The following is a 25,915-nucleotide window of genomic DNA, read 5'->3' as shown; positions in this document are numbered from 1 at the left end:
CGCCGATGCAGGGGACACGGGTTCGTGCCCCGGTCCGGGAAGATACCACATGCCGCGGAGCGGCTGGGCCCGTGAGCCATGGCCGCTGAGCCTGCGTGTCCGGAGCCTGTGCTCCGCAACGGGAGAGGCCACAACAGTGAGAGGCCCGCGTACCGCAAAAAAAAAAATGAGCAAGGTTGGTTTACATATATTGACATGTCCAAGACTGATCATGTGAAAAAATAAAAACAATTTGTATAATGTGATTATACATTTTTAAAAAGTATATGGATAGAACAGTCTTAGAAAAAAGACACGTAAGACTGTATATAGATCTGTTAATGGTGGTTATGACTGGAGAGCAGAATGACAGGAACTTATGCTTACTACATTTTTTCTGTGATATGTAAATATTTTACAATGACAATGTATTACTTTGAAATTAAAAAAAGAAAATAGAATAGGTGATGTTACAGAAAAATGTGTAATGACAAGGTACGCACAAAATAATTTTAAGAAAAAAGTGGTTTTTAAAATAGTATGCAGTATAAAAAAACACACACAAAAGAGTATATGAAGGATTAGTCCATGTCTGTAAAAAAAATTATATATATGTATATATGTATAGCTTGCACAGAAAAACGTGTTAACAGTATCTATCCTTGGACAGTGGGATTTTAGGAGTTTTTTGCTGTTGTTGTTCTTTTTGATTTAGATTAAAACTATTCCAAAATGAAAATACATAATTTTTAAATAAGAAAAAATTTTAAACAAAGATATTAATATTCTTACTACATAAAGAACTCTCATAAATTAGTAACAAAGGACAAAACTAACCAGAAAAATATAGACAAGAGTTAGGTACTAACAACAGAAGAAGAAATACAAATGTTCAATAAACATAAAGATGATCAACATTTTTGAAGAAAAAAACAGTAACATCATTTTTCACCTATCAAACTAGAAAACAAAAACTTAATTGTAATATGCAGTGTAGATGAGGGTTCAAGGGGGTATAACTTCTTCGAAAGGAGCATGCTCATTCTTTTCTGGTAGGACAGTACATCCATACTTCTAAGGGGCAATTCAAAAATGCATAATCAAAATCCTTGGATTGTACATATCCATTGACCCAGATATTCTAATCCTAAGAATTTGTACTAGGGGAATATTTGTAGCAAATATTTAGCTACAAGAATGTTTATTATCAACACTGCTTATAATAATGAGAAACTGAAGACAACTGAAAGGAGTTACATTTAGGGGACTGGTTAATACAAGGAATTGATTACACTATGGCATGTACATATATTTTATTCTTTGCTGCTATTTAAAATGATGTCATACATATATACACTACTATGTCTAAAATAGATAACTAAGGAGAACCTACTGTATAGCACAGGGAACTCTACTTGGTGCTCTGTGGTGACCTAAATGGAAAGGAAATCCAAAAAAGAGGGGATACATACGGCTGATTCACTTTGCTGTACAGCAGAAACTGACACAGCAGTGTAAAGCAACTATACTCCAAAAAAAATTTTTTTTTAATTAAAAAATAAAATGATGTCATAATAGAACACCAATAAATCTCAAAAAGGAGTTGAGTGAAAGAACTGAAACTCAAAGAGCACATACTGTATTATTCCTTTTATATCAAGTTCAAGAATAAACAACACTTATTTGTAGTGACAGAAGTCAAAGTAGCGGTTGCCTTGGGGTGATACTGACAGGAAGAGGGCAAAAGGGAGCTTTCAGGGGCAATCAAAATGCTCTAGATTTCAATCTGGGTGGTGGTCACATAGGTGTCAAAATATGTTATAAAATTCATCCAGCTGTTTGCATAAGATTTGTGCACTCACTGTATGTAAATTATACCTCAGTAAGTGCTATCATAAAATATCACATCACAAAATGATGTGATAATGGCTCTTAAAATATGAATTACGCACAACCTCATTGTTTATAAGAGAAATGAATATTAAGACTATAAAGTAGCATTTTAACCTATCAAAGTGGCCAAAATAAAATAGTTTGACGATGGGACTTCCATGGTGGTCCAGTGGTTAAGGCTCCATGCTTCCACTGCAGGGAGCATGGGTTCGATCCCTGGTCAGGGACTTAAGATCCCACATGCATGCAGTGGCCAAAAATAGTTTGAGGATGCATTGCACTGGCTGGGCCCTTAAATATACATAAGGTCGTTCAAGTGTTTGTAATAGCAGATGACTAGAACAACCCTAGATATCCACATCCATCAATAGAGACCTGGCTAAATAAATTATGGCATGTCCCTACAATAAATTATACAGTTGTTAAAAAGAATGATATCTGTGCTGATATAGAAGGATCTCCAAGACTCATTGTTAAGTAAAAAAAAAGCAAGGTACAGAACAAAATGTATAGTATGTATACTATAGTATGTATACTATATGTATATGTATACTAAATGTATAGTATGCTATCATTTGTGTTAAAACAAAGTGCATGCATGTATATAAGTATTTGCTTGTAAATGTATGATATTCTTTTAGAAGGATCCACAAGAAACTGGCAATAAGGCTGCCTTCTGAAAGGGGAACTGGGTGGCTAGGAAAGAGGAGTAGGAAGGAGGCTTACTTTTCATTGTATATCTTTTTATATCATTTGAATTTTGTCACATGTGCATGTAAGACATTAAAAAATTAACTTAGTTTTCTTAATAAATAAAATTATGTAAAATATTTAATGATGGTGAAATAGTCATGATATTTTGTTGGTGAAAAAAGAGGTTACAAAACGATATAGTTTATGATACACTTTTATTAAAATTATTATATGTATATATGCAGGAAAAAACTACTGGAAACAAATACATCAAATTGTTAACAGTATTTTTTGGGGGGGGTGGGATTTTGAGTGAGTTTTAGTTTCTTCTATGTGATTTTCTTTGTTTTTAACTTTGTCAACAATTAAAATATATTAGTGTTGTAATCAGATTATGATTATGTTTAGAATTATTAAAGAAAAATCTACCTTGATTATTTTTAAGATTTGAGTGAGTTTATGAATTGTTCATAGGACTTTTGTGAATTTTTCACCCTTTTTATCTATACCGTTCGTCATTACACTTCATTACAAAGAATAAAATTCTTATTACACAGAATAAAATCATACAGTGTTACAATAAACAGATTTTAAGTGGCCTTGACGCCTCTCCTTCTAAGTGGTAATATCTTTCTTTCAATTTGTTTTATTCTATCATTGATCCTTGATTCTTGAATTGTAATCTAACTCAATATTTCTCCCATCCAGTGGCCAAGAAATAGAAACAAACAAAACATGTCCATCTCAGGCCAGTGGCTCTCACCTCTTCTCCACCAATGATGTCTATCCGTGCTTCTTGAAGCCAGGCATGCAGCCAAAGGGGATTAAACATAACTCTCAAGCCAACCTCGCCGCTCCCTTCTTCCCTTCTGGGAACGTGGGGATTAACTCTCTCTCTCTTCTCTAACACTCCCAGTTACAGGATTCCAGAGGGTGCTGTGGACTCAATGAAATGGAGGGCGCTCTCCAAGTGCTGAAGGTACTTATTGCCCAAGGAACTCCTTTTCCTCAGCCTAGGCTGGGAGGAAAGAAGAGACCAGAGAGGGAGGAAGGGTGGCATTCTCGGAACCATGAGGATAAAAAATATCCAAGAGCTAAAAATGGGTGCACTTAGTAATCTCGTGAGCAGAGAAAGCCATGGATACAATTCTAGGGTTTCTGGGAAGGCCTTCTACCACTTCCCTCCTCTTGGTTGAGCCCTTGAGTCCCAAATCTAGTTCATTTCTTAAGATTTTTATATCTGTTGAAGTACAAATGTCTTTTGATTTTCTATTGATTACAGCCACGGTGAACTCGTTTTGTCAGATCTTTTTATGAGAATAACTAGACCAGTGGTTTTCCACTTTTTCCACTTCTAGACTGCTCACATGGGAAGCATCACCATTATTCACATCTTTCATGACATATTTATTCTAAGTCAGACTGTAGTACATTGTGGGAGATTTCTTATCAGAATCTGGGGAAGTGTACGTACAGTTAGCAAAAGCCATTTCTGATGCCCCCTCCCAGGACTCTGCCCAGGCCACTTTTCAGCCTGGATCACTGTGTAGACCAAGTGTTTCCTGAAAGCAGGGATTCCCTCTAAATCCCCAACATCAAGCATAGTCCCTGGCCCACAGGATGCTCTTCGTAAATATTTGTTAAAGAAGCACAGATATTGATGGAAGAAGAGAGCAAGAAGATACTAGGGACCTGGATGTTTGGATGAAACAACCAGTAAGAGGGGAAAATGTTAACCACTGCCCAGTTGTGCCAAAGGTTAGCTTGTGGGGAGACAGCACATATAAAATGATAATAACATCTAACTCTTATTGGGAGTTTATTATTTGCCTGTCACTGTGCTGAGCAGTTTATATGCATTATCTCATTTAATGCTCACAGCAATCGTAGGAAGTAGGTACAATTATTATTACATTTTATAGATGCGAAAACTGAGGTTCAGAGAGGTAAGGTAGCTTGCCCAAAGTCAAACAGCTGAGAAATGGTAGAGCAAGGTTTCAAACCCAAGCAGTCTGATTCCAGACCCACACTACCAAAGGGATCCCAGAACTGACGTACCAACACTGCGTCAGATCCTTATCGTGGCTTTTCCTTCCCCTACCCCACCCGCCCCCCTCCATGTGGGCATTTCTCCAAATGTTTCTAAAGCCCTTCATCACTCCCTTTTGGCAACCTCACCCCCTTTTTCAGAAGAATGCAGTTCTCCCACCCATCCTCTCCAAGGAGCCTCCCTCACCATCTCTACCTCCAGGTAATAATCCAAGACTCTGTGACTCAGTACAGCGTCAGGGACTAGAAGACTGTTAGGTCAGAAACACTCAGGGAGACCCTCCACCTTCGAGGAATGCCTCTGAGCTCCACTATGTCTCCACCCACAGCAGTCTAAGCGCTCCTCAGTGCCTATTCCAGAGGGCTTCTCTTCAGAGTCCCCCAACCCAGGACTCTGTTCTCCTCTGACCCACTCTAAGCTACCTTGTCTCCTGTCCAACTGCGTTTCCCAGCACTTTCTGGAGTTTTCCACTGTGTGTGCCGACTAAAGCTAATGGGAGGGCCTAAGATCAGGGGTCCAAAGACGACCAACCTTTTCAACCTTTGCTAAAGCACTTGGTAGAGGCTGAACTTCAGAGCACCAGGACTGATTTCCATAGTGACACCCCTGGGGATTGTTGCCATGGTAATGCTGGAGAGACACTGGCCACAGTGAACATTACCTCCCCTCTCCATTTTCCTTTACAGACTCGCCCAAGGCTAAGGGGAGACTACTCCCTCTCTTCAGACATCAAAGGAATCCTGAGCCACCTCAAACAATACTGACCCTGTTCCAATAATCCTGCCGGTCCCAACCTGGCTTTTCCAAATGAGGTACTTGGTGACCCTGCTTTTCTGCCTCCTTAAGAACCCACTTAACCATCAGGAGACCTAAGGGAGGTAGAATGTGGTAGATACTTGAATGAGGGAGGGAGGGAGGGAGGGAGGGAAGGGGAGGGACAGAGGAAGTTGGGGGGGGCGGAGAGGCTATGTGTTTCCCTGCTGTCATCCCTCCCGTGTCTGGTATAGATGCAACAGCTCAGACAGCAGGCACTCTGCCCACCAAGACCAAGGCAGAGAGACACTTAAAGGGGTCCACTTAAAAAGTCACAGTGGATTCTGAGTGACCCAAAGAGCAAAACAAGGTACATAGCACACACAGACAGTGACCCAGACACCCTTCTACTATGACTCAGGACATTAACTTGGGCAAAGCTCCATCCCCCAGATTCCTGGGAGAAGTCATGGGGGGCCGGTGTGGATATGGCTCACAGGGCTGTCTTCCCAGCTTATTCTCCTACATTTTGCCAAGCAGAAAAAGCCCATGAACATTAGGGACTCTGTAGCCCAGAGCTAGCCGCAGTGCAGAGAGGAGAGCCGTCAGAGAAAGGAGCAGGGGTTGGGCTTGGAGAGATTAGCCTCTCCCACCTTCATCCTTCCCTCACCTTCCCAGACATCCTGAAGCTGCTTGCTCCATGAATTCCTCAGTTTCCCACACACTGGTCCCCAAAGGGAGCTAGAGGGAGAGAGAAGAAAGGGAATGGGAGATTTCTTTCCCTTGTTGAGACCCTCAAGGCACTCCTCAAAATCACTTCTCCTATAGCCCTCATCCTCCGGAATGAGGAATGAATAGAAAGGCTGGGAAGGCAAGCTCCAAGGATGCTGCCTGAGACAAAATGGCCCCCCCATAAGCACTTATCTTGGCAGGAGAGATTGACAGGAAGGGCTAGGGCAAGGGAAGATACAGAGCAAGACAAAGGTACAGGCCTGCAAACATCAGGCAAAACAGATAAGGAAGGAACAGCTGTGGAGTAAGATAGAATCTGAATTGGCAGGGGGCCCTGGGCCTCTCTTCATCTCTCCTCCCTCCCAACCTCCACCACGTCTCTCCTGTTTAGCTAGGCAAATCGGACAGATCAACACAACTCCTCCCAACATCACCCCATGCCCTGCGCCCACCGTGCCAGGATGGATGGCCCAGAGAGCCTAAAGGAGTTGGTTCAGATTTACCTAAAAAACCCAGAGCAAGGAAGCTAGCCTTAAAAGTGGAAACCTTTTGTGGATTTGTTCCTCTGTAACTACCTTTCTCCTATTTCTCAGCCTTTATGTCTCAGGGGGCCCTCAAGCTCTAACTCTCACAGCTAACGCCCACTGTCCAGACTATTCAGAGAAGAGGCCCCGAGGGTTGATCCAGGCATTATTTTAGCCTGGCCAGACTGACCAGACTGCAAGGTCTAACGTCCCTGAGACAAAGAGAAGCAGGGGCCCTCTCTATGTGGCAAACACACACATACATAAGCACACACACAGGGCGAAAGCACCCACTTGAGTCCATAGTGTGGGTGAGAGAGCCTGGTGATGGACTAGGGCCCTTAGGGACAGGACATGTAAGCAAGTCTCTTCCTAAGGCATGTTTACTCAAAGTCCCAATCTCACTGATTCAGAAGGCCCAGGCTCCCTCCCTTTTTTTCCCTTCATTCTTTTAACAAGCATGCCCTGTGCCAAGCACTGTGGATCAAAGACACATAAGAAGTGCCCCTGACCTTGAGGATGGTCCTTATATGGGCCTCTCCCTTCTCAAACTGGCTACAGTTTCCTGGCCCAGCACCCCTTAAGCCTGACTCCCTATTGGACTGAACCCCAGATCTTTTCACCCCATAGCCTGACAGTCCCAACCAATCTAGGAAAGGAGGGGTAGGTGAGGAATTCCCTAGGAATTCCTTTGGAGCCATCACAGATAAAAGTCCAGAACAGAAAACCGTGGAGGCAATGTGATACAGAAGGAAAGACGCGAGCTTTGGAGTCACAGATTTAGGTTCAGATCCATGAATTAACAGTGTGACCTTGAGAAAGTCATTCAACTTCTTTGGGCCTCAATTTCCTCATCTGTAAAGTGGAAATATTAATACCTTCTTCAGAGTGTTGTTTTGAAGATTAAATAATATATGTAGAGTAACAAGCACACAGTAAATACTAGTTCTCCTTCTTAACAAGGCCTCTTCCATGGGTAGGGGCTGTCATGATGAGGTAGAGGAGATGGTTTGCTACTTTTTATTGGATCATCAAGAGAAAGGATGAATACGCAACTACTTGTTAGGATCTCAGGGTTTGGTTATTTTTATTTGTTAGGGTGAGCTGGGGGGTCTGAAATCCTCCTCCTACTGTACCTGGGAGAGAAAGGCAGACATTTCCTTAGGACCCAGAGGCTCCCCCACCAAACTGGGTGTGGCACCAACATATTTCTTTCTCTGAAAACCCTTCATCAGACCTGTGCCCTCCCCCCAAGTCCAGGCTGTAACTACTTCAGGGAATGATGGAGGCCTTGATCCTAGAGTCCACTCTCATTTATACCTCCGCAGAGACCCTGGACTGCCCACCTCTCATCTAGCCCATCCACTAGTCTCCCCCTTCCTGGGAGGTGGGGGGTAGAGATCTGAGCCAATAACAAAGGGGAGATGCGCTTTCCCTAGGGAAGAAGGAAAACATCAGAAAAACATGGGACTGGCTCTAGGGGTGGGGACGCTGCAGAGCGCAGCAAAGGGGAATCCGGTCCCCTGATCGCGGGAAAGTAGCCCCCTCTCGCTCTGCAGAGACTCGGCCGCCGGCCTGGCCAGGCCACACCCAGCCATCCTGATGCAGGGAGAGGAGGGGCTGCGGCGAAAAGGATGGAGGATGAGCGGTGGAGAGAGGGCGCAGAGACAGGCAGGGGCTGAGGCTCGGCAGGGGAAAAGATTCAGCCTCCCGCCCCCTCTCCGAAATTCCCTCCAGGGGCGGCACTCACCCCAATAACGACGCTGTCGTCCCCTTGGAAAATGGGGATGAACTTGTCCCCCCGCAGAATCTCGGCCTGGTTTAGGGGCCGAAATCGGCAGAGCACCTTGATGCTACATTCGTTGTTGGTCTCGGCCATGGTGGTCGCCGGTGTGGGGCTGGGGCACTTCTTCTGCTGCAGGGGCGTATGTGCTCCGGGGGAGAGGGGCTCAGCTGAGGCCCAGGCGGAGGACAGGCGCTCGGTCTCTGGGGCTCAGAAAGGCGCGGCGGGCGCCTGGACGAAGGCTGGGGAACAGGGCCGAGGCGCGCTTCCTCGCTCCTGCGGCACCGGGATGCGGGAGACCTGGGCGTCTGGTCCTCTCTCGGCGCTCTGCCTCTCCGCCCCTTGCGCTGCAGCGCGGCGCTGCGGGCCTGGGCGGGGCGGCGATGGAGGAGCGGGGCGGGGCTTCCTTCGCTGGGGGATGCCACGCCGCGGCGCCCACCGCCGAACCGCGGCGCCTCTGCTCTTTTCTCGCCTCCTCTCCCCACCCCTAACCCTCGGAGAGTATCTGGTCCTCACCCCTTCCCCACCTCAGTCACTCACTGCGTCCCACCCCCTGCATCCCGGACCCGTCTGTCCCTCGCTCGGACTCCACCCCCCTGGAAGGGCTAAGGGATCCGAGGTGGGCCTGTCTACTGTCCGGGGAAGAGAGTCAATAGTGCTTACACCTTTATTCCAAGGCATCCTTCACCCCCATCACAATCCTCTCTCCAAAGTGGGAGCACACCTCTCCTCCCCTCTCCCCACAACCCTCGCAAAGATTCCCAGCCCACCACTCAGCCTTCAAGGGCAGCTGCCTGTACCCCTATGGAGGTGGGTGTCCAGGTCCCATTTTTTCAGAGAGGAGGGTCAAAGGAGGTCTGGATCTTCCCTTCCCCTTCTACATCCAAAGGTGCACTCTACTCTCTCCCCAACATACACAATAGGTCCCCAGTTGGAAGGAAGAAAAACTCCTATTCTGGCCTATTAGAATTCAAAAGCAGGTAAAATTCTTATTTTTGCCTCATAGGTTGGGGCTGGGATGGAGGTGGGCAAGAGTAATTTTGCAAGAGAAAGGGAGTCAGAAAGCAGTGATGGAGGGGTGATGATGGCGGTGGGTAAGGCCAGAGGGGATTTGAGAAAGGACCTCTAGAGCAGACAACTGCATTTGGGCTTCAGGCAGGTTTAGGCACCTACGTGAGTGTTTCCTGTCTCAGTACTGTTGGACAGAGTCCCAACACACCAGCCCCTTTCTCAGGCCCTTCTTCTGTTTCTCTCCCTTCCCTGGGAAAAAAAGAGCCAAGGCTAGAGATTCTGTGTCCTTCCTCCCCTCAGGTCAGACTCCTGCTGCAGCCCCTGGACAGAACCACCTAGAAACTGGCCAGATAGATTTTTCTCCACGTCACAGGGCCTCTGCTGGCCAACAGAGTTAGACTGCAGGAGTTGAGGCTCTAGGCCAAGGGGAGGAGCAGGGTGATGGGAGAAGAAGGGAGGAGGGGATGGAGGTTCTGCCTAGCAATTGCCTGGTAAGTGTCTAGGGTCACTTAGATACTATACTATGAGGCAAGGAGGAGAGAAAGATGGCCTGGCCAGACAAGACCTAACCACTCGGAAGGCAGCTGAAGGGGTCTCCAAGTTGGACATATACCCCTAACTCACCTTGAATCTTAAGGAAACTGAAGGAAAAGGGTTCAGCATAAGAAGCTGGATGGGTAGGCAGTAGGACTATGGAGAAAGAGGCTTGGGGAGGAGCCAAGAGAGGACACATAGAATGACAATGAGTTCCTATAAACTCAGAAATATAGGCATTTCTTCAGTCACTTGGTCTGGCACTATTTCTAATTGTTGCAGCATCCTGCAAGCTCAGGAAATAGCCCAACCTCAGGCGCCCAAGGGTTCCAGGATGGCATCCTTAGTGAAGGAGTTTCAAAATGCTAGTCCATAGAGGGTCACTGGTCAGAGAAAAAAGTTCATGTGTATGCATCCCTCCCCCAAAAAGCCACCACACACTGTGGAATGTGGTAAGTTTTTTTAATAAAGCTGGATTTGTTGTTTCAAAGGACTTTTATTCTGAGAGTACTGTATGTCCTTCCATACTTTTCTACTAAGTAATGATGGTAATAGTAGAGAGTAGGTTTTTTTTTTTAATGTACTTACTTGGCAAAATAAAAAGGTAGCAATACTATGCCTATCTTCAAGAAGGTTTTTTGTTGTTTTAATTGTATTGAACTGTGAAATTCAAAAGTCTGAAAACCATTAGTGAAGGGATTAAGAGCACAGGAGGTATTCAGACAGACATGGTGCTACCAAGTGCCTATTCTATTTGAGGTAGAATTGCCAGATTTGAAAAACAAAAACAGGAAGCCCAGTTAAATTTGAATTTCAGATGAAACACTAATAATTTGTGTGTGTTAGTATGTCCCATACCGTATGGGACGTACTTATACTGAAAAGACTATTAGTTGTTTATCCGAAATTCACATTTAACTAGGTGCTCTGTATTTTACCTGACAGCCCTAACCTGAGAAGTTTACTTAACTTTCTCATTCCTAACATGACTAAATCTTTACTAAATTTTACTTGTTGTTATTGTTGTTTCGAAGCCCTGGCTGTGCCATAGCATGCCTAGTTGTGTTATTTTTACCTAGTCATTTAATTTCTGGGAGTCCAAATTTATTCGAGAAACAGGAATTATAAAAGCTCTTTCACAGACTCGACGTAAAAACGAAAGAAAATAAGTCGTACGAGGTAACTCCCAAGGCGCGTTATTGTCCGTCACCCGCCCAAGCCGGATCATCCAAGACTACATATCCCACAATCCTAGGCGACACTTCCCCGCCACTACGTCATTCCCAGGTCTTGTTCTCGCCAATCCCTGTCACTCCAGGGGTGTGGTAGCGGGTTGTTCTCGCGACTTTTGCTTCACCCTTCCCCTGTACTACTCCTGTCGCGAGACTTCCTACTCCTCCGCCTCCTCCGCCGCTCCCTTTGCGGCCGCCTTATCCTGGACCCGGACCCAGCCTCTCCCCTACCCGAACACCGGCCCCGGCTCCACCGAGGCCCCGGTCCCCCAACCCCGCCTCGCCGCCGCCATGGCGGACCCTAAATACGCCGATCTTCCCGGCATTGTGAGTACACGGCCGGCCCTGGCTCCCCAAGACCGCGCCCCCGACCTCCTAAGGACCCCCAACAGACAGCAACCCGTGACCCTTCCCGCCTGAAACCCCTCCTCCGCCCCGAGGGCTCCCGCCGCTAGCTCCCCGACCGGCCGCTGCACCCTCCGGACTCCTTCTACCCGACTGGGCTGGGTCGTGGGACGGCCTACAAGGCCCCTTTCCGGCAGTCGCCGGTTTCTCGACTCAGAAATCATCTCCAGGCACTTAGCACTGTGCTCGAGTGCTTCTGCCATCCGTGTCAACACCACCCGTGTCTCCCCAAATCTTCCCATGAGCCCCCCACCCCCTCCCGAGACACACATACCAGACCATTTGGTGATGGCCTTCACCCTGGCAAGAGTGACGAGGTTACCGTGACAGAACCCCTCTTGTGCCAGATGGAGAACTATGTCCTCTGGGGAACCTCCTTCCCAAACCACCCCCGCACAGGCCGGCATGTACCCTCCCTTTGTGCTGCCCTGCCTGCATTCTCGGGGTGGGGGTTGGGATAGGACCTTGGGTACTAAGGTCCTGAGTCACTCTCAGCCCTTGTGCCAGGGTAGTGTGTACAGGGCCTAATGATAGCTCCTCTCCTCCTGACATGAGTGCCGAGGACCCGCCCCCCTTCAGATTCAGGGTGACATCTTTGTCATCACTTAACATTCACCATTAACCATCAGATGTCCCCACTGTTATCCCCACCCCTCTGAGACATGGGAACTGACAGGCAGGTCACGGGGCAGGTGAAAGAAGGGGCAGAATCGTGGCGTCACAGCCTGCTTTCTCTGTTAACTTGTTCAAATGGAGTGGGGTTAGGGGTGTTGGTGGATGCTGGGTAGTGAGGTTGGGTGGTCACTGCTTCTACCTGCAGGCCAGGAACGAGCCAGATGTTTATGAAACCAGCGACCTGCCTGAGGATGATCAAGCGGAGTTTGATGCGGTAAGACTGTGTGCTGCCTCAGGACTCCTCTGGACTCTGATCTCTCTCCCCCAGGCAGGCCCTTTCCCTTTTCTGGTGAACCACCCACAGCAATAAGCGGGTATGCCAACCCAGCCTGGGTGGTATGTATGTCGCAGGGCTTGCAAATGAGCAATGCCAGGAAGGAGAGTCAGGTCAGTGGAATTACAGCTAAGAGGCCTGGTACTTGGGCCTTTTAAATACAATTGGAATATCTTAAAACAGGTTGGGGGCTGGTGACTTAGTTAGGGCTCTAGGTACTAGTCCATGGTAATGATTCATGAATCCTGAGCACTTACAAACTGCTTGAGGTTAAGACCTAGGCCTTCTATTTCATAAAATATATTGCTCAGTACATGTTTGTTATTATCCTAACAAGAGCTAGACTTTGAAGTATTGAGGAATACTCTTTTATGTGAATATACGGTATCCATTGGCCAAGGAGCAGGAAAATGAATTCGAGATTTTAGGAAGATAAGGAACCTGGTTAGAGCGAAACAAATTTGAGGAAGCACATAAATCTTTCATATCAGCAGAGGAGAGGCCCTGGTAGCACTTTCAGATTCAAGAAGAACTCAAGGGGAAGGAATTAGTTATGGACACATTTTAACCATAAGGGAAACCACTTAGCATTATTTATTGAATGTGTTCATTCTCTGTTGATTTTTGTGCAATGCAGAGGAAGAAATGTCCCTGCCCTCAAAAATCACCCAGACTAATGGGGGAGTTAGGATACGTGTAGGAAACATGAAAGAAAAAATTGAGTGAATGAAATCAACATAGTAAAAATTCTATATGTAAGTGCCAAGAGGAGCAAAGATCTGTTAACATGTCTTATAGGATGTGTTTTAGGTTCTGTAGTTTCCAAGGAGAGCTGGGCTAGGGTCACACTGATGGTGTGAGATCTCAATAAAGTTGTGACCAAGAGTCAGTGGGAACAGGCTCAGTATGTGTGTCTGTAAGTCCTGTGGTTATGTTTGTGGGGCTGGTTAGTTCTGGAGAATGCTGGTGGCTGGCTTATAATGTATGGCTTGGCGTACTCACTTATTCCTTATTTGATTTCCCCCATGTGGAAGTGGTTCCTGCTTTGTGGGGAACACCTTCCCTGTCCCCTCTCAGAGTGGTGTGTTCCTTGTTGCTTCTGTACTTGCTGGCATGTCAGTCTGTCCCCCAAACTTGAGTATCTGGAGATAATGCAGATGTTGTCATTGCTCAGGACCTAGGTGTAGACCTGTCACTCTAAGAGGTATCTTATTAGGGAGCAGTCTCTGACCTCAAAGGGCAGGAGTATGTATACCGAGGACTCCATTCTACTACCATAGTTTAGAGACTGTTCAACTCTGGCCTAGGCCTCTGCCTAGAAAATATCAAGCCTTCATGGTGAGATAATGAGTGGAACTTTGTCCCTTTGTCGCTGGCTGTGATACAGACAGGTAATATAGCAGTCCCCTTTCCAAACGAAAAAATACATTGTAATTCTCCTTTTGAAGTTATGGGCTATCTCTTAATAAAAAGAACATGACCCTCATCCCAGGCATGGAAGAACTGAATGTGCATCCCTGATTGGCTGTTCCTCCCTGCTGAGCCTGAGCAGCCTATTTTAGTAGCATCTAGTGGGGTGGCTGATGGGGAGAGCACACCGTAAGTGTTCATTTCCTGCAGCATGTAGCCCAGAATGCCAGTATAGAAGTATATAGGAACTGGATGGTAAATACAAGAGGAGCTAAGTTGCCTCCATCACCTAAGGCTCAGCTAAATGACTCTCCATCACTAGGGAGGAGTAAATGGGGTGGGGAGACCTTCAGCTACTTCAAGAGCCCTGGCGGGAGTGGGAGAGGCCTGAGATGTTTCCTGATGTCAGCTAATGTCTCTGGCCCCTGCATGTCCCTGTGCGCCTTAGGAGGGCAGCTTTCAGGAAGTCAGCTGACTAATGGTTCTGCCACTGCTCTTAATACTGACGTATATGTGCAACTTGAGGAGCAGTGGGTTGTACTTAGACAATCCAGAAACCTCATTTCTGTGAGGCCTGGATTCTCACTAGCAGCCTGTCCCCTTCTCACTTACCTTCCCAAGACCTAGTACAGGTGACAGTGCACATCACCACTATTGTGGCTGAACCATGAGATTTCAGTCACCTTCTTCACTCCTGGCGAGAGCATGTTCTGCCTTAGTTTCCAGATTATTTTCAACTTTAATTTTATTAGTTTTTGAAGTAAGTAATATATGCACGTAGAACAAAAAGTGTCTCTTCCCACCGCTGCCTGCCACTGCGTAGTTCCACTCCCTGGAGACAGCCAGGACGATCGGCTTCGTATGGAACCTTTCAGGGCGGTCTCCAGATTTTTATTTAAAGAAATAGTCAAGGGGTATTGACCTTCACTGTCTTTTCACTTCCTTTCTCATTGCTCCACTGTGGAAGAAATTGGGCTGCTGAAGGAAATAATATCCTATAATAGCCCCTAAAGATTGTAATTGCTAGTTTAACTTAAACATTAAAGTTTGCGATTCCCATAGTGGGGAGGATGGGGGAGGAAAGTAGTAGAAGGTTTTATTTTTGGTAAACATAATCCTGATTTTCCTGCTATCCCTTCAAAACAATTTTAGCAGGAACTAAAATATTCTAAAGTGAATGGGCCAGAAAACGGCACAGTCTAGCTCTTAACTCCTCAAGCTAGGAGGATCCCCTCTGCATTTCAGACACTCCTGGGTTGATTGGGGTGATGGGCTTTTTGGAAACTTTTCTTAAAATGTCTTGTCAGGAAAGCTAATTCCCAATTGGAATTTCTTCCCCCCTGGGCCCACAGCCTACCTTTGGGTCTGTGTGGCATTCTGCTCATGGCTTTTGAACTGCCGGAACAAGGGGAGTAAATTTAGAAAACTCACTAGAAATAGGATTTAGTCCCTCCCTTTATGCTGTAACTATCCCTGATGCATGTGAAAGGGAAAAAGTGACCTAGCCTTAGTTTGGTGGGTCTGTGGCAGAGGTTTGGTTCTCCAAAGGGTAAATAATGCTGAAAACTCCACCAGCCTGAGATGTGAAATAGTAGATTCTTTTCCTTGCAGTTTAGGATATCACAGAGTATGCTTGATTGTGTTCATTGACTATTGGCGCACTTGAACTTATCTGAGTTTTTCCTAATGCTTCCCCCATCCTCCCTCCTCACCACCTTGCCTGGACACTAGTTTGCACAAGTAAGACCATTCGATGCTTCTTCTCTGCATGTTTTTTCATTTGCCATCTCGCATGCAATGCTCTGTCACTGTGCTATTGTTGCAGCTAATTGTTTTAAATTCTAATGCATCTCTAGCTGGATCACTAAGGGGCCTGCTGGCCTCATGGTTAAAGATCCTTAATCAAGGTTTAGAAGCACAGCTATGATTCATGGATCATTGTCTCTTCCCCTTGTGAGGTGTGCAGAATACAACTGTCCAATGGAGGATGGGATAGAAGCATGGAGACTAAGACTGCTTCTGGACATAAGGCATTTAAGAGCTGGAGTTGGAAGGGGGTTGCCTTTCTCCTCCACAGACTGAAATGGAGTTAAGAGAAAGGGAGTGACTTTTAGCCATTCTGGACAAGGGTGGAGAACAAGGGGGACAGCAACAGTCCTCACTTCTTGACTGTATGTGGATTATACCTGGTAAAAACCTCATTTTAATATTCCCCTATGCTAAGCCTTTAGAGAAAAGTAAATGGGATAGGAAAGGGGTGTTATATACATTTTTAAGGTACTAGCTTGGGTTCTTTGTGCTTTCGTGAGTCTTTCTGTTTCTGTACCCTTCCTTTAGAAATGGTTGGATGGTCAGCACTATGTTGGTCCATCCTGGACAGTTTTATTCTACAGCACTATCCATCTTCCTTGTCATCATGGTTCCGAAGTGCCCCTGGCTGCGGTGTTGGCACAGAGCCTAACAGGCTCAGAGAGCAGCAGTGACCTCTTCCCGTGTCTGATCTGGAACCTCAGGTCTTGCCCTCTGAGGCATAGCCACTTAGCCAAACAACCCTGGGGCGTCTGGGAGGTTATTAGTGAGAGGGACTGAGAGTCCTGTACCAGGTAAACTGGTACCTGGGATCAGGGCACTTAGAATTTTCTAATCAAGTTGGCTGGTGTAATAGGTTCCCATGGTGACTATTACTACTCCAGGTTACAGAAATTATCCCTAAAATCTCATTTCCCAACCCACGCATAGGTCAGACCTGGAGGTGGTATATACTATTTACAAACAAATATACCACTTTTCCTTTTTTTGATTTTCTTTCCTCCCCCATTCTGCTTGTTCCTGATGATTTGAACTTGAACTTATGGCCCATTGTCCTCTCTTTATCCTTGAGTTTTTCTCAAGCTGGTTTTAGCTTGGTGAGGCAAGTAAGAGAAAGGTATAGTGTGTGTGCCTCCCCTTGTGTGTTTGCATGTGTGCACCTGTGAGTGCTTACACCCACTCTGCAGAGACATCCCAGCCTAGACCACAGGACCTGGATCCACCTCTACCCTGAGCTGAAAGAGGAGTCTCGGCTGGGCTGGACTCTGGCATGAGACGGGAATGGCGAGGTTGAAGTTCAGATGTATCTAGCTGAAATCTCTGGGAGAGGATGCAGTTGTTTTTGTCCCATCATGTGTTTTCATATACATATAACCATCCTCGACTTCCCACACTTCTGTCTGCCCATCAGTAGAGATCCTGGAAAGGCTGTGCATACAGCTGGATTTCCTCTCCTGGCAGTTCTTTACCAGTCTTGCCTGGAAGTGGAGCCTTGTCTACGTGGCCTGAACTAAAATACAGCCTCTTTGAAATACTCTCACCTTTCCCCCTCATGTACCCTCCAACCCCTGTGAACCTTGTGAACAGAGGGTTGAAGAAATATGTTCTGCACATGTCTGGTAGCTGTGAATCTTGGTGTCTTTTGGACTCTTTGTGCTAGCACATCATGGCAGAATTGCTCTGGATCCCTCAGAACTGTAGGGTGAGTTCCCAACCACTCAAGATGGATGTAAATAATACACCAGACTACGCAAGGGACCAGGATTTGCCCTGCCTCTCCTCTGGCAACAGAGAATGAGGATGGGGCTTCAATTAGGTACTTCGGATTTCCTTAAACTCACCATCTGTACCTAACATATTTTGTTCTGCTTAACATAAAGTCATATCAAACCGCCCACATGAGCACCCTCATTATGACTGATTCTGCCATCCAAATGCCTAATTCTTCAACACTAGAGAAACCGAGAGATAAGAAGACTTGAGCCATGAACGCCCCCTTGAGAATCATGGACCTTCAATCAGCTACACGTTCTCAGAATGTCTTCACAGCCTCTGCTTCACATTCTGCCATTTCTACAGCTTCCCCTCCATCTCAGCCTTCTCTCCCCCCACTGTCCTCTTCCATGCCACCAGCTTGCAACATCTAACTACTAGTTCTCAGATGATCCTGAATTGCTGCTGTTAATGGCAAAGCTTCATGACATCCTCACCATCAGAGAGGAAAGGGTCCCAAGCTCTTCTTTCTCTTGGGGTATGTGGTGACCCCAGCTGAAATTTCTTGGCCCCCAAATTTTGCTAGGCTCCCCTGGGCCCTGTGGTGCAGTATGTTTGAAGACTATCATGTAGTGCATGTGACAATTTGCTAATAACAATTTTGTCTTTTTTTTCCCTCCCTCACCCCCATGTCCCCGCTCCCTTTCCTTTTAACTCTTTTGATTTTCTCACCTCTGGGGAAACCACAAGGAGCTGGTAAGAAGCCTGACCTTTCATGTGCTTTTTAACGGGGTGTGCTATGATGGGCAGTTGTTTCTCTGTCCTTTTATCTCTACTAAATCTTTTGTCCCTCTATTCAGCCCCAGCCCCAGCTGACCTTTTCCCATCTCACGAATCACTGTAATGACATTACCTCCAGCCCATGCCCCCAGATCTCCGAGTCACTGGCGGAGTAGGTGCCACCGGAGGGCTAAAGTATGCTGTCGACCTGAGTCTCCGGGGCCACACCCTCGGAGAGGCTCCAAGAGGATGCCAGCGTCGGGCAGCCCTTCTGCCTCAGGATGTGCTCCTGCAGCAGGAATAGTGAGATGAAAGCACTGACCATCCCTCCTACCATCCCAGAACCTCTGAGACTCATGCTCTGTTTGTTGACCCTTTCTTATTCCACACCTTCCCTATTTAGGAAAGCAGGTTCTCATCTGCATAGTGCCTGGCTTACAATAAGGGCTTAACAAAATGGTAGCTGTGATTAATTTCTTTCCTTGGTCTGTAGACTCTGCCTCCCAAAGAGGTTTTTTTTTCTACTTCATTGGCCTTGATCGGGGCACTCACAGGAGGAGAGGCATATTCTTGAGGGGGAACTTGAGAGAGGGTGATGTTCTTTCCCGAACATGAGTCCTTCTCCTGGACATGAGTCCTTCTCAGACAAACACTTTTTAGAGGCCAGAGACCACACAATTACTTGGCCAGTGTGTGCTCTGGCCATAACATTTCAGAGAAAATTAAGGAGAGAATAATTTAGGACTCAGTTGTTTCTTCCCCTAGGCACTTGCATATGGGACATTGAACCCTTTTATTTTCCCTTAATCTTTAGCTCTTGCCCCTCTGCCTAGCACTTCCCTGAAGAAGAGGTAAAGGTCGAAGTTGATATTTTCTCCTTACCCCCCTCCTCCCTATTTATAAAGCTGCCACTCACACTGGTTCCTTTTGTAATAGCAGAGCAGAGATGAAGGATGGAGCTTGTGTCTGCTGCTCTTTCTCCATGTCTCTCCATCATAACTGCTCCCCCACCAATCAACCCCTACTACACACACACAGAGACTCTCAGTCGTGGATACATATTAGAATGACCTGGGTAGCTTTTAAACTGGCCCACTACCCTGGCCCTACCCCAGAACAATTAAATCAGAATCTACAGAGGTGAACCCAGGCCTCTCCCCCGCCCCCCGCCCCTTTTCTAAGTGATTCTGTTGTGCAGCCAGGGTTGAGAATCATTGCTCTGGCTAAAGGAGGGAAGACTCTCTTTACTTTCTTCCTGTGGAAGGTGGAGATGTCCACCCCAACAGAAAAGGATTTCTGGTCTCCTTCCACTTCCTTCAGTAACGTAATGAGACCTGTCGGACTGCTGACAATTGAAGGAGAGACATGCAGTCTGGAGGGCATGGTCTTGGTGCAGTTATTAGAATCTGAACAGCTAATAGATACCTAGTAAGGAGGGAACCTTTCTGCATCAATTTTTAGGGTGAAATCTCTTTCACTTTCTTTACCACCTCCCCTCTTTATGGAAGAGCTTCAGTGCTTGAGAAACAGCAGAAGGGTCAGGGAGAAGAGGCAGGTACTGCAGCTTCTCTGAAAAGATCCGGGCTATCTCCATTTCAGGACTTAAACGTGGCCTTTGCCCATGGGTACTCTTGGCAAACAGATACAGCTTATGCTTGTTGCTTCTAAGATGTCCCTTAAAAAATAATACAGTGGGCTTCCCTGGTGGCGCAGTAGTTGAGAGTCCGCCTGCCGATGCAGGGGACACGGGTTTGTGCCCTGGTCCGGGAAGATCCCACATGCTGCGGAGCGGCTGGGCCCGTGAGCCATGGCCGCTGAGCCTGCGCATCCGGAGCCTGTGCTCCGCAACGGGAGAGGCCACAACAGTGAGAGGCCCGCGTACCGCAAATAATAATAATAATAATAATAATAATACAGCAAGGAACTTCCCTGGCACTCTAGTGGTTAAGACTCCACGCTTCCAACGCAGGGGACATGGGTTCGATCCCTGGTTGGGGGACTAAGATCCCATGTGCCGCGCGGCGCGGCCAAAAAATTAAAAAGCATTTGCCTCTTCTCTGTATCCCCTGAATTCCCTGACTTCACGGCAGCCTGGAAACAAGGCTTCTGGTCAGGCCTTCTGCCAACCTTCCCTTTGTATCTAAGAGCTGGTATCTTCCCTTCAGCAGCTATGAAAGTCCTGATATTCACTCTCAGAGTTAGTAGCTTGATTGTCTCCTCTTTCCCTCCAGCAAGGATGGGAAGTTAGCTTGAAAATAGACTTCCTCAGCAGCAAGGAAATTTACTTTTAGGAGGGGGAGGTTGAAAGAAGTCAAGTTGATTTCTTGCCCTGAATGCATGGTGTGTGCCAGATAACTGGGAGGGCCCAGTTGGATTGGGGAAGGGGAGGGGATAGGGAGGCTTATGTACAGAATGGGCGGGGAGGTTATGCTGCCTCTGTTCCCAGTTGAATCAGGGTGTTAATATTTATACAACTGAGACTCCAAATTTACCAGGAAGCTTTCATTTCCTAGGTTGAACCTGGGTCTGTAGCTTGGAATGGAGCCGCCCTTCTTTCCCCTTGGGAAAGTACAGCCCAGTCTCCCAGTGGCTTGGGGATTTTGTGGGGTCGGGGAAGTTCGAGGGTGGGAATGAGTCTGCCCCTGGTCTGAACTACCTGTTCCTGCAGGAGGAGCTGACGAGTACAAGTGTGGAGCACATCATTGTCAATCCCAATGCTGCCTATGACAAGTTCAAAGACAAGAGAGTGGGAACAAAGGGACTTGGTGAGACCCGGTTGGAAATTGGATGGGGAAGCCTGACCTCAGGCCTTACTGACTTTTGCTTTGGGCTGTCTTATGGAAGCCCTCACAGTCATCTGAGACCATGACTGCCGTGTGTCTTGATCAGGCCCTCAATTCCGTCTTCTTTTCTTGGCAGATTTCTCAGATCGAATTGGAAAAACCAAAAGAACGGGATATGAATCTGGAGAATACGAGATGGTTTGTTGTGTGTGTGTTGATGGGAATGGTGCAGCAGTCCTACCCAGCGGGCATTTAGGAGAGAGATCAAGGGACATAGTTGGGATTCCAAGTTTCTCTGTGGCTGGGGGCCCTGAGGAGGCCAGCAGGATGCAGTTGAGGATGCTTTGTCCCCCTGCTCTTTGCTCTGGAGCGTCTCCAGGCCTCCAGCCATCTCCAGTCCTCCTGGACTAGGATGGCGTGGATTCTGAGTTGGGCATGATACACTTACAAACTAGGCCTGGGGTTTGGACCAATTCTTGAGGTTCCCTCTACTGGGAGGTGTAACATCACCATCTGTGCTTGCTCTCTAGCTTGGAGAGGGTCTGGGAGTGAAGGAGACACCCCAGCAAAAGTACCAGAGACTGCTGCATGAGGTCCAAGAGCTGACGACTGAAGTTGAGAAAATCAAGGTAACTATAAACTCTCTTCTCCCCTCTCTGCTATGACTTATGTAGCAGAGGAAGACCTCCCAGCAAGAGGAGAAAGCTTCCCTAAGCTCCTGGATAAGGGGCTGAGGTTTTCAGAGTTTAGAAATGCACATGAATTTATATTCGGTACTATAGGTGGGTAAGGACCATCCCAGTGAGTTTCAGCCACAGCTATTTTTTTTTAATATAAATTTATTTTTATTTATTTATTTTTGGCTGCGTTGGGTCTTCGTTGCTGCACACAGGCTTTCTCTAGTTACAGTGAGCAGGGGCTACTCTTCGTTGCGGTGTGCAGGCTTCTCATTGAGGTGGCTTCTCTTGTTGTGGAGCATGGGCTCTAGGTGCCCAGGCTTCAGTAGTTGTGGCTCGTGGGCTCTAGAGCACAGGCTCAGTAGTTGTGGCGCATGGGCTTAGTTGCTCCGCGGCATGTGGGATCTCCCTGGACCAGGGCTCGAACCTGGATCCCCTGCATTGGCAGGCGGATTCTTAACCACTGCACCACCAGGGAAGTCCTCAGCCGCAGCTATTTTTAAGGGTCTTGATCTATTTTTTTTCCTTGACTCACTCTTGCCACCCCTCACTGTCTGTTTGTTTTCATACCAGACGACAGTGAAGGAGTCAGCCACTGAGGAGAAGCTGACCCCCGTGGTGCTGGCCAAACAGCTGGCAGCCCTGAAGCAGCAGCTGGTTGCTTCCCATCTGGAGAAGCTGCTGGGACCAGATGCCGCAATCAACCTTACTGACCCCGATGGAGCTCTGGCTAAGTGGGTGCCAGACTTCGTTGGGAAATCATTGGTGACTGGGGTGTAGAGGGACTCAGCCAGGTACTGACAGGGATACGAAGGGGAGAAGTGGCCTAGCTGTTCCTTAATGCTGACTGTGAGGCAGAAACGAGAGTGACTGGGCTGACCCACATCCTTCAAGTCATGACATTGTTTCTGGTTTCCTGACCTAGGCGCCTACTGCTGCAGCTGGAAGCAACAAAGAACAGCAAAGGGACTGGTTCAGGGGGAAAGACCACTAGTGGGACACCCCCAGATAGCAGCCTTGTCACTTATGAACTACATTCTCGGCCTGAGCAGGACAAGTTCTCTCAAGCTGCCAAAGTATGTATGTATGTATGTGTGTATGTATGTATATATGTATGTATGTATGTAATTGTTGGTTGAGGGGCCAGGGAGATGTGGCTCTAGAGACTTGCCTCCCTCCCTCCAAGGGATCACATCTGGGGAGAGGGTGCTGGGAATGCTTGATTCCTCTTGATGTCTCATTCTCCGTGTTTGCCTCACCATCTACTTTCAGTGAAGACTTTGACTAGGGATGTGTTCCAGGGAAAGAAGTCCCTTGGCAGAGCGGTGGGAAGAGGGTAGGGGAGTGGTAAGCAGACAAGCAAAGAGCAGGATCTTACCTCCCACTGCAGCAGCAGGGAGGTGGATGGCAAATCTCCCCTCCTTCCTCCCCCTAGGTGGCAGAACTCGAGAAGCGCCTGGCGGAGCTGGAAGCAGCTGTACGCTGTGATCAGGATGCTCAGGTCAGGTGCTCTCCTATACTTAGTCTAACCCGCATATCCTGCGCCCTGAGCCCTGAGGTCCACAGCATTCCACAGAATCCTGGGAGGAGTCAGGAAAGGGCTCCAGTTACAGGATCAGCCAGGGGTTGCCCGCTAGAACCAGAAAGGATGGGAGAAGGTGGTAATCGCATGGAGAGATAAGAACCACTGACTTCTTTCCTGCTTTTCCCCATCAGAATCCCCTTTCTGCAGGTCTGCAGGGAGCCTGCCTTATGGTGAGTGTAAAAGGAACTGGAGTGTTTGGATTACAGAGGGGATATCGGGTTTGGGTTTTCTAGTCTGATTCTTCCCCTTCATGAAGCTTGTCCTAAATCCCGCCCCCAGGAGACTGTAGAGCTGTTGCAAGCAAAGGTGAGCGCCCTGGACCTTGCAGTTCTGGACCAAGTGGAGGCTCGGCTACAGGTATTAAGTGGGGGGCAAATTGGATTACAGGTAGCTTGGGACTCTGGAAGCCCTAGATGCCCTATAAACCTTAAAACCTGTGCTTTCAGAGTGTCCTGGGAAAAGTGAATGAGATTGCCAAGCATAAAGCTTCTGTAGAGGATGCAGATGCACAAAGCAAGGTCAGGAATTACCTTTCCTCCATCTTCATACCCTTTCCTGCTCCCTTATGTACTCTTCTGGTGGTTAAGAGCAAAGCATGAGAGCACTGAATCCTCAGGTCCCTGTCTTCATATGCTCTTAATAGCTGAGAAAAGGCAGTGCTTCCCTCTTGCCCCACCAAGTTGACCTTTCCCACCCTAGTGAATGGTCAGTGTGTACTTCGCTGAAGGTTGGCCACTGTCTTGTCCGTCCAGGTGCACCAGCTGTATGAAACCATACAGCGCTGGAGCCCCCTCGCCTCCACCCTTCCTGAGCTGGTGCAGAGACTTGTCACCATCAGGCAGCTGCATGAACAAGGTGGGAGGCCAGCTGCCAGGGGTGCTAAGAGGAATTAGAAAGTGGGCAGCTTTCGTTCCCTTCCCTCTGGTCTTGGATTCTAACACCACACATACCGTTCTGACCTTCTTTCATAGCCGTGCAGTTTGGTCAGCTTATGACACACTTGGATACGACACAGCAGATGATCGCTTGTTCCCTCAAGGACAGCGCCACCCTCTTGACCCAGGTGTGTGCCCCTTTACTGGTCAGCTACTTCCCTTCCCCAGCACACACAGGCTAGGTTCTCCAGCTTCATCTCCATAGGGTTCTGCCTTAGCCCATTTGGTGGCATGGTGGTATGGCAGGGGCTTGGTTTGAGTCTCCATACTGTTTCTCAATGGTTGTGGGACATTTGACAACTTATTTAATCTATGAACCTCCATCTTACCATCTGGAAACTTATACCTACCTCAGAGTTTTATGGATTAGGTGAAATAATATGAGTGAATTGTTAAAGAGTTCAGTAAACCTCAGTTTTTCCTATAAAACCTACCCCTTCACTCTGTAGTCACAGCTTAGTTTTACCCGCCCTGGGTCCTCAACCAGATGCTTCTGGGCACAGCACATCGGATAGAACATGGGCTTTGAAATCAGGAGCTGGGCTCCCACCTGATTCTGCCACTTCCTTCCTGATGCTGGGCAGTGAGCCTCGCCTCTTCCTTCATTCTCTTAGCAGTGCCCAGCACATAGCGAGTCCTCGGTTTCTGTTGGGGGCACTGTTCTCAGAGCTGGGAGAAGCACTAAAGTTGTCTTGTATCGTAGGACCATCAAGATAAATTAAAGTGCTTGGTATATGTTCTTCCTCCAGAGCAGTTTTCTAAAACTGGACCTGTGAAACCCTCATGTCAACAAAATCTTACTTGTTCCTCATTACATAAAACAGATAAAAGAGCTGTTCTGGTTAAAGTCAGGATGGGAATTCTTAAGAAGCCTGCCTGCTTGGCAGACCCTGTGCTAGGTCCACGGTATTCCAGGGCAGCCTGGAAACTGGTGCAATAACCTTCCCGCTCTGGGGCCCATCAACTTGTTTCCGTTTCTTTTTTCTTTTTTTTTAATTTGGCCACACCGTGTGGCTTGTGGGATCTTAGTTCCCCAACCAGGGATCAAACCGGGGCCCTGGCAGTGAAAGTGCTGAGTCCTAACCACTGGACCACCAGGGAATCCCCCTCCATATCTTTTTTGCCTTCTGTAAGAGAATTTCTTTAGGTCCTCATTCAGGTAAGCACCCGAACCTGACAAAGAGTAAAATAGCTCTGTCACTTTTCTAGGTGCAGACAACGATGCGTGATAACCTGTCCACAGTTGAGCGGAACTTTGCCAACATTGATGAACGGATGAAGAAACTGGGAAAGTGAGCACCTTTGGGAGATGGAGAACAGGGGTAATCCCTACCCCTTTGAACTCCGTTAACACCTTACACAGGGTTTCCCCTTAATCATAACTCTCACATCCCATCTGACACTGGGGGCAAGGGGTTCTTCTTGCATGTGAGGCTTACACCCCTCCTCTGAAGAGCAGTGGAACCTGGGGGATATTAGATGGTGGTCTCCCCTCAGGCCACGGGGATGAGGACGTGGGCCCAGCCACATGCCAGCTCCTGTCCAATACTGCTTTGCCTGGTGTGGGGAAGGATTGGATCCTGTCCTCCAGCACAGCTTCTGTGACTGATTGTAATACTGTACAACTGTTTCTGACCATTAAATGCTGTTGTACTCTGTGTGGCCTCTGCTGTTTCCTGGGGAAG

The 25,915-nt window shown here is 47.3% G+C and overlaps 2 protein-coding genes across 2 annotated transcripts in view; one reads left to right on the top strand and one right to left on the bottom strand.

The window, feature by feature from the left end:
• The window catches only part of KIF5A (kinesin family member 5A), a gene marked incomplete at its 5' end in the record, with an annotated part of 28,532 nt that extends 20,029 nt beyond the window's left edge, over positions 1-8,503 (bottom strand). The window contains one exon of the mRNA XM_082666326.1: positions 8,375-8,503. Within this exon, the coding sequence (XP_082522452.1) occupies positions 8,375-8,503 (129 nt within the window). The remainder of the gene's footprint in view (positions 1-8,374) is intronic.
• A 2,830-nt stretch (positions 8,504-11,333) lies between these two features.
• Positions 11,334-25,882, top strand: DCTN2 (dynactin subunit 2). Its single transcript, XM_082666327.1, has 14 exons — positions 11,334-11,511; positions 12,410-12,478; positions 20,919-21,015; positions 21,170-21,231; positions 21,564-21,662; positions 22,284-22,444; positions 22,636-22,786; positions 23,146-23,211; positions 23,427-23,465; positions 23,575-23,652; positions 23,742-23,813; positions 24,048-24,150; positions 24,267-24,358; positions 25,440-25,882. The coding sequence occupies exons 1-14, from the start codon at positions 11,476-11,478 to the stop codon at positions 25,524-25,526; spliced, it is 1,212 nt and encodes a 403-aa protein (XP_082522453.1). The 5' UTR covers positions 11,334-11,475; the 3' UTR covers positions 25,527-25,882.
• The last annotated feature ends 33 nt before the right edge of the window (positions 25,883-25,915 follow it).

The sequence above is a fragment of the Grampus griseus genome (assembly GCF_964374135.1).
Source record: "Grampus griseus genome assembly, chromosome: 11".
In the NCBI taxonomy this organism is placed as follows: domain Eukaryota; kingdom Metazoa; phylum Chordata; class Mammalia; order Artiodactyla; family Delphinidae; genus Grampus; species Grampus griseus.
The sequence above is the reverse complement of the archived record's forward strand: the minus strand, read 5'-3'. Positions and strand labels throughout refer to the sequence as shown.

Bases quoted from the DNA above. Each gene is read 5' to 3' on its own strand.
- DCTN2 (XM_082666327.1), top strand. From the start codon at position 11,476: ATGGCGGACCCTAAATACGCCGATCTTCCCGGCATT. The intron at 23,466-23,574 runs GTGAGTGTAAAA...TCCCGCCCCCAG, and splicing joins TGCAGGGAGCCTGCCTTATG to GAGACTGTAGAGCTGTTGCA. The intron at 24,359-25,439 runs GTGTGTGCCCCT...TCACTTTTCTAG, and splicing joins GCGCCACCCTCTTGACCCAG to GTGCAGACAACGATGCGTGA.